This window comes from Rutilus rutilus (genome assembly GCF_951802725.1).
Source record: "Rutilus rutilus genome assembly, chromosome: 14".
NCBI lineage: Eukaryota > Metazoa > Chordata > Actinopteri > Cypriniformes > Leuciscidae > Rutilus > Rutilus rutilus.
In genome coordinates this window covers 26,180,227-26,194,659 of record NC_140219.1, presented here as the reverse complement: position 1 = coordinate 26,194,659, position 14,433 = coordinate 26,180,227, and the positions used below count along the sequence as shown (strand labels likewise).

The following is a 14,433-nucleotide window of genomic DNA, read 5'->3' as shown; positions in this document are numbered from 1 at the left end:
TTGATCAAGCAATGACAAGTGTAACATGTTAAAGTGCATTTACAGATTTCACAAATTAACATTTCAACTAGTGATAATTGAGTTCTTGATATCAGGAATTTATGTTTTTACTAGTTGAAATTAAATCTTGATATCAGGAATTCGTGGTGACATAATTTGTTATATCAAGAATTGTAGAAATGTAATTCCTGATAACAAGAATTAGCATTTTAACTAGTGAAAATAGAATAGTTGATGTCAAGAATTCATATCCTTGGAATTAATAAAAGAAAAAAAGGCTTGCCATAGTCTCGTGGCATGAAATGAGTCGGTGACGTCACAACGCTAATAAGCAAACGCTTCCATTTTTTTTTAAATGTTGGCCAAAACATTCATCACAGTTAAACTATTCTCTGAGGTGTATCCGGGCAACATCATTTGCAAGTTTTCACATTTAAGCATCTAATTACCTTGGCAACGGTGCAGTGGGAGCGCATGACTTGAAATTTTATATTTAAGTTGATTTTCATCACGCTTCCTGGGAAAACAAGAGCTTAGTGCTGGCAGAGTCTCCGTCGGCCTCCAAGACAAAATACAATTACGACTTAGTGACCTGATAAATTGCTGAAGCAGTGTTGTCTGAGCAGAGCTTTCTATTTCTCAGAGACTTAAATTAAACTCATTTCTCACTTTGATGTTGTTACATCATTTCCATGCATCACGTTCTGAAGGGAACGAGGAAATTAAGTCAATGGACTCATATTTATCACGATATTATTTTAAATATACTTAACAAGAGACGAGTGAATATTCCCTTTTATTCTTTTAAGAAAAGTGTTGTGGCATTTTATTCCATTACAACATTATGAGGTACATGATTAATTATTAAATAAATCAACCAAAAAAAAAAAAAAATCTGCAAAAACATTTTCCAAAAAGAAAAAAATATATAGAAAAATAATTTTGAATGAGGTTTGAAAGCTCTTTTAAATGAATCTTAATGCTTAAAATAGGAAGAATCCAACTGTGAGTGCAAAACAGATACTATAATGCTGTTTGAGATTCATTTCTTGATTATGTAACATTTGGCTGAACTTCACAAAAACATGAGAATATTTCAAGTCATTGCTATTGTTTGCCTTGTGGCACATTTTAGCCCAAATTCCTCATTTAAATTTTTTACGATTCTCATAAAATTCGTATTACTGTAATGTAGTAGAAAAAGAAAAAAAAGGTTTTACTGAAATCAAAATAAATTAGTTATGCTGTCTTTAATATATTCTGATTTAAAAAAAATATTAAAGTATTTTTCAATGTTATTCCTTTTTATTTTATTCTTATAAAATTAGTGTATTTTAGTACAAAATACAGCAGTACATTTTTATTTAAATCAGAATAAATTAAAGGCAATATAACAAATTCTACCATGATGCACAAATACTTTACCATTTTTATAATAAATTATATTTTCACATTACAGTAATGAGACTGAGAATTATGATCATGATAATTGGTGGGAGAGCTGCTTCATTACCATGACAATATAAAGCAAAAAAAATCTTCCTTGCCCTAAAATAGGCTTTATTTTCTGCCTTTCAGTTTTTGATGAAGCATGTCCAGACGTGTTCTTGACAGGTTTGTAACATAAACACTCCCTTTATTGTGAAACTAGAATCACATAATCCCTTTTGATTTCAAGCCGCTGCTGAGAAACATTACGTGATGCTTTAAACTCTCTGTCCATGACGGCAGCATGCCAAGCTTGCGCAATACAGTGGCGTGGTCGAACTCATCAAACACGTTATTGTCCTCTCCCGGGTCTTCAGCCAGGAGGTACATCTCTCCCGCGTGGATGTCCGTCATGTTGGGCTGACAGTGGAGCGGGTCAAAGCCCACCCATAACGTGTAGCGGTAGTCAGTGGAGCGGATGGAGTAGCCCATGACGCGGATGTCGGCGAGGTCGGGCAGGTCAGAGTTCTCCTGGATGGAGTCGGAGGGCCGAGGGAACTGGCTGAATGAGTAGGCTTCTCTGCGGGGGCGTCTTTCTGGGATGCGGATTAGATCGTCAAGGCTAAAGCCCTCTGTGCACAGCTCCATCTTAAAGGATGACGCGGGACAGCGGCGCAGGGGACTCAGTCCGGCCAGGTTCGACAGGGTGGGGAAAACATCCACCAGCTCCACCACGCTCTCAACTCCTCGACCTGAGAGGTGCAAAGAAGGACAAAAAGGCCTGATGGAAAACTATGATGGAAATTCTCACTGTGAGATTCAGATTCAGCATTATTCTGTAAGAATTATTTATGAGAACCAACCATTTTTACTCAAATTTCACAATTAATTATAAAGAAGAGGCAAGTAACACATTGAATTAAATGTGAAATTCGGAAGTAGAAGCACTGAAATCGTTCTTGTAGCCTAAAACGTACTCCAATAATCTTTATTTACAACTTCGAAAAATCTTTCTATTTTTAAGTGTAAAAACAAAATGGTTAGCATCATATTCAGTGTAGACAGTTTTGATGCCTTCATATATATATATATATATATATATATATATACTGTGTTGTTTAACTGCATCACACAGGGCTTTCTTTTGGCTGGCTAATCTTTTTATTATTATTATTAATATTTTCACTTGCTATTCTAGAGCATAAAGGCCCATTCACACGAAAAATGATAACTATATTAGTGTCCACACCAGCGGATGATATCGTTCTGTTTTTTATAAGCGCATGCTTGTCTGCCGCTTTAAATGCTCGAGCTCTGTACAGCAGGATGGATTCTGATTGGCTGTCAATGTTTTTATCGTTCATCAGCTGGATAAAATCGTTCTGAAAGTGATTCCAACGATATTGTTTCTGTGTGCTGTTATCGTTATAGCTGTGGTGTGAACTCTGCTATTCTTTAATATTGAGAATGATTTTTAGAACTGTAACCCCATTCATTTTCACCATAGGTATTTGAAAATAATTTTCAGTAAAGACTTCAACGCCATGAACTAAATTAGCCTTATAAAATAAAATAAAAATAAACAAATGGACAATACTGTGTACTAAATGTCTTTTATGAGGAAATGAACTACATGCATTGCAATGCAATTCAATCTGAAATTATGGTATAAAATAAAACTGTGTATGAAATCAATGACTTATAAGCATTGATTATAAGCATAAAATGCAATATTGGATGATTACCAATTTCATAAATTTACACTAACATTAAAAAGTAAAAATAATGATATTGTGAACTACTGTAGCCATTTAAACTAACTGTTATTCTATTTTAATACATTTTAAAATGTAATTTATTCCTGTGATGGCAAAAGCCAGACTTTAGTGTACACTTGGGAAAAGTTACTTTTAAAATTAATGCGTTACAATATTGTGTTACTCCCTAAAAAAAACTAACTATTTGTGTTAGTTACTTTTTATGGAAAGTAGTGTTACATTACTTTTGTGTTACATTTTCTCACCTGGGCTGGATTCTATTTTTGGCAAATGTAAAGGCTTTTTCACACCAAAAGTAAAATGAATAAACCTCAGGCTGAAGGAAATGAGAGGAAGAAGGAAAAGAATAGGACGCAGGAGAAGAAAGTTCAACACTTCAGCAATAATAGCAAAAACTAAAACACAAATGTGATGTATATCTACATTTATTTTTGCTTATTCGTAAGGTTGAATTGGATCATCAAAGGTCAGCAGCAAAGATATTGAGTAATAAAGTGAGATTAAATACTGGTTTGTGGAAACAGTCATGTTTTTTTCAGGATTCTTCGATGAATAGAGACATTTGTTTGCCTTGATTCCGGTTTCTAACAGTGACTCTTCTAATTGTGCAATTAACGCAGAATTATAAAAATGAAGCTGAAATCACGGTGACCGTCTGAGTACAATCCACATTAAACAGCCAAAGGGCTCATAACATGTCTGTCTTTAAACTGTACACATTATTGCTAAAACATTTCTCTATGGAGTAAATTAATGTTGTCGTTGTTGTTTTTACTTATGAAACCCAAGTGTTGCCATAACAAACCATAAAATAGAAATAAATGCATGAAATCCTCACACTGAATTTAGCCACTATTCTGGCCCCAGCTCGGAAATTTCCATGACATTTACTGATACGGTTACTGAATATAGCACAGTTTATTAGAGCAACAAGCGGCAACAATCCAGAGCCCACAGTGAGAGCAATAACTCTCAGGACTTATTAGCTTCTCTATGCTGTGGCATTATCATTACAGTCATTACTCCAGCTGCTTATGCTCAGTGTTTTCGAAAGATTGCCACAAATGTGCACTTGAGAGCTGAAAGCGAGAAACACCACCAGATGCGAGCGCTCTCGGTAAAACCTTTGCACTGCGCAAAAGCAAAAATAAGAATCAAAGCTCTAAATGGGCCGATACTTTAGCCATAACATCGTTTCCAGTAAGTTGATATCACACGCTTGAGTGACTTCGGTTGGAGTCTCGGATTCTTGTGAAGGACCCTTGCGGTCTTTTGCGTGATGACAGCTGCTTTGAGTAACATTACCTTTGCCAAACTGCTCCCGTGTGCCCTGAAACACGTCGACGAAGGGGAACGTCTTCTCCCCGGGCCGAGAGAGAGGTGAGGTCACACCTGGCTTGTACACGATCAATGGCACTCGGGTGGCCACATCAAAGTTGCTGTATTTGGCCCACTCGCCGTGTTCTCCTAATGACCAACCTGAGAGAGAGAGAGAGAGAGTTAACCGTGAGAAAACTGCTCCGAGTCACACAGAACGAGCAGTTCAAACGCTCTTTGAGGGCAGTTTCTCTCATTTAAGGTATTACATAATTGTGGCATAACGAATGAACGCAGAAACTAGAATTAAAAAGGAGTCAAATTGGGCTCATTAGCTTCAATATTTTTTTTATGTTATTATACAACATATGGGGTATTTCCAGAAACATTAGATATTGAAATAGCACCAATAATGTGCAATATGTATTTAATGTACAGTATTTGGTAAGACTTTCATTCGTTAACAACTTTAGTTAACATGAGCTATAAGAATAGATTGCACTTCTACAGCATCAATGTTAATCACAACATTTTTAATAGCAAAATTTGATTGACATTAATGCACTGTGAACTAACATGAACATTTGTATTAACCAACATTAACAAAGGTTAATAAATGCTGTAAAAATATATTTACTAATTGTTAGTTCATGTAAGTCAATGAATTAACTATTGTTAACCAATTAGTAAATTGTTGCCATGCATTTATATGTAAATGTTGCAGCTGCTTATTATAATTAATGTAATATTGTTATTTAAAAATGGAATAATGTTCTTCGTACTTTGATCGATTGCTCCTGTCTGCCTCGCTGCCTGCTGTGAGTGTGTTTGCCTCGGTGCTGTAAGCTCCGTCTTAGCCTCGTATTTCTTTGTTTTGAACCATCATTTACTACAATTTGTAGTTGTTTATACTAAATACAGCTTACCCAACATCTCAGATTGACATCGCTAGCATCCGTTACTACTAACACAACACGCTAATTCGCTACTGCTAGCCTGTTAACGCGCCACCCGTGCGCTCAGCTGTTTTATTTATTTATTTTTTCTCTCGCGCGCTCGCGCCTTTGAGTTCATAAAAGCTCAGGTAAGTAATAATCAGTCAACAAACACGGTGAGTAATGTCTTGTCCTGTAATTGTCACCTGCACTTCATGCCACATGTTTAGCATAGACTTCTCTGTTGGCAATGTAGGATTTATATGTGATAAATGTAAGGAGACAGTTAGGCTGACAGAGAAGATTTCAGAATTAGAGACACGCATCCAAACTTTAATTGAGGATAGTAAGAGTGCTAGAGCTTTAGATACTATTTTGGATGCGCCTAGCATAGTGAACTCTTTACATGATTCGGTTCCAGCTGAAGTAGAGCCTGTGCAGCCGGGCAAATGGGTGACAGTGAGGGATCGCTCTAGTCGCGGATCAAAAAACCACTCTTCCGTTCCGATTACCACAACAAATCGATTTGCCCCGCTCAGTGAAACACCCACTGAGAATTCTGTTGATTGTGCCCTAGTAATTGGTGATTCGATCACACGGAACGTGAAAATAGAGACACCAGCGAACATAGTCACATGTTTGCCGGGAGCCAGAGCGCCTGACATCAAAGCAAATTTAAAAGTGCTGGCTAATGCTAATCGTAAATTCTCTAAGATCATTATTCATGTCGGCACTAATGATGTTCGACTCCGCCAGTCGGAGATCACCAAAATTAATATTAAAGAGGTGTGTGAACTTGCAAGTACGATGTCAGGCACTGTAATTTGCTCTGGCCCCCTTCCTGTTCGCAGGAGTGATGAGATAGTTAGTAGATTGTGTTCACTGAATCGCTGGCTGTCTGAGTGGTGTCCGTGTAATAATATAGAATTCATAGACAATTGGAAAAGTTTTTGGGGCAAACCTGACCTGTTGAAAAGAGATGGTATTCATCCCTCCTGGGATGGTGCTGCTCTTCTATCTAGTAATATGGCTCATAGTCTTAGAGCTCAAACATGACAAATTGGGCACCAGGTCAGGAAGCAGACAGACTGGCTAAACCAACCGTCTGCTAGCGGCCTCGCGTCACCCAGGTCAGATAAATCCCATCACATAGAGCCTCTTTCACCTAGCTATCATCATATAGAGACTGTGTCTGTTCCCCGATTTTGGAAATCCAAAAAATGTTTAAACCTATCTAAGGTTAAAAATTTAATTGATGTTCAACAAATAAAAAACAGCTATAATACAGATGAGCAAATGATAAAGCTTGGGTTGCTGAATATTCGATCGCTTACTTCAAAAGCACTCATTGTTAATGATATGATTTCAGATAATAACCTAGATGTGCTGTGTTTGACAGAAACCTGGCTAAAACCAAGCGATTACATTACTTTAAATGAGTCCACCCCGCAAGATTACTGTTATAAACATGAACCCCGTCTGAAACGCAAAGGGGGTGGTGTTGCTGTAATTTATAGTAATATTTTCAAAACCACTAAGAAATCAAGTTTCGAATATAATTCTTTTGAAGTGTTAGTGCTTAATGTAAAAATATATAGTAAAAATGATAAATCACGTTTGAGATTTGTGCTGGCTACTGTATACAGGCCACCAGGGCACCATACAGACTTTATCAAAGAATTTGCGGACTTTCTATCAGAGTTAGTATTGGCTGCAGATAAAGTACTAATTGTTGGTGATTTTAATATACACATCGATAATGAAAAAGATGCATTGGGATTGGCATTTAAAGACATTGTAAACTCAATTGGAGTTAGACAACACGTGTCAGGACCTACTCATCGTCGTAATCATACTCTAGATCTAATATTATCACATGGAATAGATGTTGATGCCGTTGAAATTCTGCAGCAGAGCGATGACATCTCAGATCATTATCTAGTCTCGTGTAAATTACATTTAGCCAAGGCTGCAAAGCCGACTCCGTGTTACAAATATGTTAGACCTATCACTTCTGCTACTAAAGATTGCTTTATTAATAATCTTCCTGATCAGTTTCATCATTTTAGCATCCCGGATAGCTTAGAAAAACTTGATATTGCAACAGAAACTTTTAACTCTCTCTTTTCCAGCACTTTAGACACAGTTGCTCCTTTGCGCTTAAAGAAGATTAAAGAAAATAATCCAACGCCGTGGTACAACGAGCACACTCAGGCCCTTAAGAGAGCAGCCAGAAAAATGGAGCGCAACTGGAAGAAAACAAAATTAGAGGTATTTCGCATTTCATGGAAAGAGAGCTCGATTGCTTACAGAGAGGCTTTAAAAGCTGCTAGATCTGCTTATTTTTCAAACCTATTAGAAGAAAATAAACATAATCCTAGGTATTTATTTGAAACAGTGGCTAAACTAACGAAAAAGAAAGCTTCAAACACAGAAGGTTCCAAGCAGCACAGCAGTAATGACTTTATGAACTTCTTCACTTATAAGATTGATAATATCAGGGATAAAATTATAACTATGCAACCGTCTACTACAGTATCGCATCAGGCAGTGCATTGTAGTCTCCCTGAGGAAAAATTTGATTCATTCATTGCTATAGGAGAGGAAGAATTTACTAAACTCGTTAAATCATCTAAATCTACAACATGTATGTTAGACCCTATACCGACTAAGCTACTGAAAGAGATGCTTCCAGAGGTCATAGATCCTCTTCTTAATATCATTAATTCCTCTTTGTCTCTAGGATACGTACCAAAAAACTTTAAGCTGGCTATGATTAAACCGCTTGTTAAAAAAATGCAACTTGATCCTTCAGAATTAGTCAATTACAGGCCGATCTCGAATCTACCCTTTCTGTCAAAGATACTAGAAAAGGCAGTATCTTCACAACTATGTTCCTTTCTAGAAAGAAATGATATCTGCGAGGATTTTCAGTCCGGATTTAGACCATACCATAGTACTGAGACTGCTCTCGTTAGAGTAACAAATGATTTGCTCTTATCATCCGATCATGGTTGTGTCTCTCTATTAGTGTTACTCGATCTTAGTGCTGCGTTTGACACCATTGACCACGACATTCTTTTAAATAGACTAGAAAACTATGTTGGCATTAGTGGAATTGCACTAGCATGGTTTAAATCATACTTATCTGACCGTTATCAGTTTGTAGCAGTAAATGAAGAGATGTCTTATCAATCACAAGTTCAGTATGGCGTACCACAGGGCTCAGTACTAGGACCGCTGCTGTTCACTCTGTACATGCTGCCATTAGGAGATATCATTAGGAAACATGGAATTAGCTTCCACTGTTATGCCGACGATACTCAGCTCTATATTTCTTCAAAACCTAACGAAACTTACCAATTCACTAAATTAACAGAATGCATAGCTGATATAAAAAACTGGATGACTCGTAATTTCCTACTTCTAAATTCTGAAAAAACAGAGATTCTAATTATTGGACAAAAAACTTCCTCACGTAATAACCTAGAATACTGTCTAACACTTGATGGCTGCTCTGTTAAGTCTTCGTCGTCGGTTAGGAACCTGGGTGTGCTCTTTGATACCAATCTTTCATTTGAAAGTCACGTGTCTAGTATCTGTAAAACCGCATTTTTCCATCTTAAAAATATATCTAAATTACGTCATATGCTCTCATTGACAAATGCGGAACAATTAGTCCATGCGTTCATGACCTCAAGGCTAGATTATTGTAATGCTCTACTGGGTGGTTGCCCTGCACGCTTAATAAACAAACTACAGCTGGTTCAAAACGCAGCAGCTCGAGTTCTTACCAGAACCAGGAAGTATGACCATATTAGCCCGGTTCTGTCAAAACTGCACTGGCTCCCTATTAAACATCGCATCAATTTTAAAATATTGCTGATTACTTACAAAGCACTAAATGGTTTAGCTCCGCGGTACTTGAGCGAGCTCTTAACGCATTATACTCCTTCACGTCTATTGCGATCTCAAAATTCCGGCCAGTTGATAATACCTAGAATATCTAAATCGACTGCTGGCGGTAGATCCTTTTCCTATTTAGCACCAAAACTTTGGAACAGCCTTCCTACCATTGTCCGGGAAGCAGACACACTCTGTCAGTTCAAATCTAGATTAAAGACACATCTCTTTGACATAGCGTTCACATAATACATTATAGACTTCTATAATTCAATATTAGGCTGCATAGATTAGGTCAGCTGGAACCGGGAACACTTCCCATAAATCCTGATGTACTTGTTACATCATGAGAAGAATGGCATCTACGCTAATTTTAGTGTCTTTGTTTATCCCAAGGTTTTCCCGCAGCCTGCCGGATCCAGGCCGTTTCCAGATCTGATGAAGGACCTTCGCCTGGACCCGATGTCAATGCAGTGCTGAAGGGCCAACTAGTCTCTCCCTATGGAGGATCCCTTTCCCACTCTACAGATAACGCGTCGTCGGGAAAACTCAATTTGCGTATCTACCCCGAATTGATAAAATAAAATAAAATTCTGAATCAAAACTATAAGGAAACACCAGTAATTTGTTTAGGCTTGGTTTGTAGGGAATTCCAAACCTGCACACATATATTCAAACGCACATAATTATAGAACCCGTTCTTAATGCGCATCTGAACGCCATCAGCGTTTCTCACAGGTTCGCTAAAGTCTGTGTAGAGAGAATGGTGTCGTCTTGGCGGCCCTAATTTAAAAACAAATGATCGTTGCGACGGAAGCGAATCAATCAAAACTAACTTTAGCTGGAAAATAACTTTATTAAAGAACCGCTATAAAGCCAAAACAATCTTACGTTAAATTATACATTTATCTCTGTAAAGCTGCTTTGAGACAATCTACATTGTTAAAAGCGCTATATAAATGAAGATGACTTGACTTGACTAATGTAATATTTTAAGAACATTTTATACTATTATTATTATTAGTAGTAGTAGTAGTAGTAGTATAGATCTTTTTAAGAGGTTATCTGTTTTGTTCATGTCAGGGATATTATTATTTGTAATGAAACATTTTGTGGCTTGAAATAAAATAAACGTTAACTTAAATAAATAAAATTTAAAATAACTTGAATGTATTTTATCTCAGCTAGTTGCCAAGGCAACATTTGTCATTTTTATATAGTTTAGTCTGATGTACTAAAATAACTAATTATTATAATAACAACTATAGACAGATAAAAAAAAAAAAAAAACACACACACACACACCAAAATTGCTAAAACTTTAACTGAAATTAAAATGAAAATATAAACATAAAATCCAATAAAAACTATAATAGTATCTCATTGATACTAAATCAAACCTGCTTCATGTTGCCAATGTTGAATTTCTTTGAAAAAATATTCTCTTGCTGTCATTTCAATCCAGCATTGTGGGCCAATTCAATTTTTAAAAATGCATTAAAATGAGCCTATTATATTCAGAATTTTGCACTTGCACAACCTTGTATAAGAGCCACTTAATGCACTGCATGAATGTTTGCATTATGACAAGAAATAATAATAAAAAAACGTCAGCCTTATGACCAACTGAGCCGACAATTCAAAATGCAATTTATGCTAAATGAAACAAAAACGTGACAGCATCATTTCTGAAAAGAACTTACCAGGATGTGAATTCAGAATAATATGGAAGCCAACAGATCAGACTGAAAATCTCAGCATTAATATAAACCAAACGCATCAATACTGCCATCTAATGGATGTACGGTAACACTTTACAATAAGGTTCATTAGTTAACTACGTTAGTTAACATGAACAATACTTCTTCAGCATTTATTCATCTTAGTTAATATTAATTTCAACATTTACTAATACATTATTAAAACCAAAGGTTGTATTTGTTAACATTAGTTAATGCACTGTGAACTAGCATGAACAAACAATGAACAGCTGTATTTTTATTAACTAGCATTAACAAATATTAATACTGTAACAAATGTATTGCTCATTGTTAGTTCACGTTAGTTAATACATTAACTAATGTTAACTAATAAACCTTATTGTGAAGTGTTATCGGATGTACAATCTAACAACAGGATGAATTGATTCTTCAACAAACCGTGATCGGAGCTAAACACCACTATAGTGTTCTTGGCGAGGCCGAAATCATCAAGGGCTTGCAGAATTATTCCCACCTGAGCATCCACATATGACACCGAGGCAAAGTAGTGCTGCCGGATCTGTAGCTAAAAGATGAGGAGGAAAAAAACATCATGTATGATTCTACAAGAGATCAAATTAGCCATAAACCAATGATATACTAGTACAAAATCTCCAAGTGTGACTATTGTTTTTCTGCATGGTACCTGAAAGTCTTTAGGAATGGGGCCATAAGGAAAGCTCAGATTTAACGCCTGAACATCTTCCCTCTTGCGGATGTCAGTCCAGGGGTTGTAGGCCACATCAGGAAGTTTCTTAGGAACATCTGGGTCTGGAGCCAGAGTCATATTCTCAATAGGATACAGCTTTAGGTACTCCTATAAAAATGCAATATTTCCCAGATTTAACTGCTGCTCATCCAGTATGTCATATGCTTCTCTAAAAACAAACACACACCCGTGGGATTCTGAAAGGAATATGAGGCTTATAGAAGCCAACAGCCAGGAAGAATGGATTCTGGGAGTCCTTCACAGAGTCCAGGAGTCGTACGGCCTCTGCTGTATTCTCCATGTCAGGAAGGGTTCCTAAAGGCATCTCGGACACATCCACAGGACACAGTAAATTACTGTGCAGTGTGCCATCTTTATCTTTGCAAACCTAACAGATGAATATAAGATATTGGTAATTGCGACTTTTTATCTCACAGTTCTGAGTTTATTTAAAAAAGGTCAGATATAGACTCGCAATTTCTGTATTTATTTCTCACAATTCTGAGTTTATCTCACTAAATTGTTTCTATAGTGAGATACTGTGGAGAAAATAAAGTCAGAATTGTTATATTTAAAAAAAAAAAAATTCACTTGCCCTTTTAATTGTTTTATTCTGTGGTGGAAACAAGCTTCCATAGGAAATACACATTACAATAATAGATACCTATTTGTAACTCACTAAATGCAACTTAATTTTTGTCCTTTTCTTATCAAGCTAACAAGTTGAATCATGCTCTCATGAACTTTACAATTAGAAATTAAGTATTCACAATTTGTTAATTATATGTAAATGTGGGTAATTTTTCTATATTAAATATTTTACATTGAAGGTGATCCATGCTTTAACTTAAAGGGATATTTCACCCCAAATGGAAGTCAGTGGGTGCCATCAACTGTCTGCTTACAAACATTCTTCAGAATATCTTCTTTTATGTTCAACAAAAGAAAGAAATTCAGGTTAGGAACAACATGAGGGTAAATTATTTAAATGATGACAGAATATTAATTTTTTGGTGAACTATCCCTCTGAGTATAATGTCTAACAGCATTTTCTTTACCATTTATTTTTTATTACATTCATTTTTTTATTTACTTGTTGTACTTGTATCTGATACTACCTTAATTTGCACACAGACCTTAGAAATACAAGAAGCTCTCAAAGGATTATGTGACAGATTAACCAGCAGGTGTCAGAATTGTATAAAAGAGAGATATGGGATATAAATATATTATATTTAAAATAATGTATAGGCTACTTTTTTTTACTGGTGTCATAAGACATTTGGCATTATCAAGACCCACAAATATTCCCCCATTGCATTAATTATACATTATATTCAACATTATATATAGTAGTTTAATGTAGTACTGACACTAAAACTCTGTACATTTGAATTTTTCACACACATTTAAGTATTCACAATACATATTGTCACTATCCATGACACATATTGTTGCATTTTTGTATTGCAATATATTTTGACACGATACATTGTTACACCCCTAATATATATATATATATATATATATATATATATATATATATATATATATATATATGTATGTATGTATGTGAGTGTGTGTGTACAGCAGGACAGCATGGGTTTGAAAGCACAAACATTGAGGAAGTGTGTAAACATATCCACACTACCTCACACACTAACCTTCCTCTTTTCATATTTAAAAGAGGGTGGATGATACGGCGGTACAGACCAGCTGTACGGGTAATCATCCGAGTGGTTGGAGGCAATGCCTTCAGGACGAGCACGTAAAAGAGAAACAATATTAGATTAACATCAAACCAGACAGTTAACACATGAAAGGGTTACAGGGCAACTCTCATCAAAAAGAAATGCCAAAATGAAAAAGAACAAATTTGGCATAACAAAATCTACTTTTTTAGGATTTTGTGCATTTTGACATCATGCATACAGTACACCATGTGGTCTAGTTACCAGGATGGAAGACTTTTCCCACTGATAAAGTGGTGTATCCATTAGACTTGAAGTATTGAGGTAGTGTAGTGTAGTTCCCTGCATGAACTCTCCAGTATGAGTTGAAATCATACAGCTTTGTGGTGTCTGGTCTTCGACTTGTTAGGAAAGACACCCTACTAGGTCCACAAACAGCTTGCTTTAAAAGAACATAACAACAATGTACACCTGTAACTTAAATGTAACGTTACACTACTAATAAAGCTTTATATAGTATCATGCATCTCATGACCAATATTTCAACATACCTGCGCATAGGCGTTATGAAACACCGTGCTCACAGATGCAAGCTGGTCGATGTTTGGTGATTTGACCACTGGATCAGAGTAGCAGCCTAAAGTTGGTCTCAAATCATCAGCAAGTAGATACAAAATGTTGAACTTTTTGCTGTCTTTTGCAAACACAGCTTGCTCCGAGTCCGAAACGTGTAAAATTAAAACAAACAACCACATCTGAGTATTTACAAACATTATATTAATATATGTGTATTTAAAAAAGCGATATAGAGTCTGAAGTCAATACTATCGCATCTGCATCTTTATTTTTGTCCAGCTACTTCCAGTGTTTTTTGTTTTGCTTCCTGGTTTTCATAGACTGGCTGCGATCAGT

At 36.1% G+C, this 14,433-nt stretch overlaps 1 protein-coding gene across 1 annotated transcript; it reads right to left on the bottom strand.

Moving 5' to 3' along the window:
- Positions 1–778: 778 nt before the first annotated feature.
- ids (iduronate 2-sulfatase) lies at positions 779–14,420 on the bottom strand. Its single transcript, XM_084429730.1, has 8 exons — positions 14,073–14,420; positions 13,786–13,963; positions 13,495–13,583; positions 12,018–12,218; positions 11,768–11,938; positions 11,521–11,647; positions 4,512–4,685; positions 779–2,180 (listed from the first exon to the last, which is right to left on the bottom strand). The coding sequence occupies exons 1-8, from the start codon at positions 14,292–14,294 to the stop codon at positions 1,654–1,656; spliced, it is 1,689 nt and encodes a 562-aa protein (XP_084285856.1). The 5' UTR covers positions 14,295–14,420; the 3' UTR covers positions 779–1,653.
- Between the last annotated feature and the right edge of the window lie 13 nt (positions 14,421–14,433).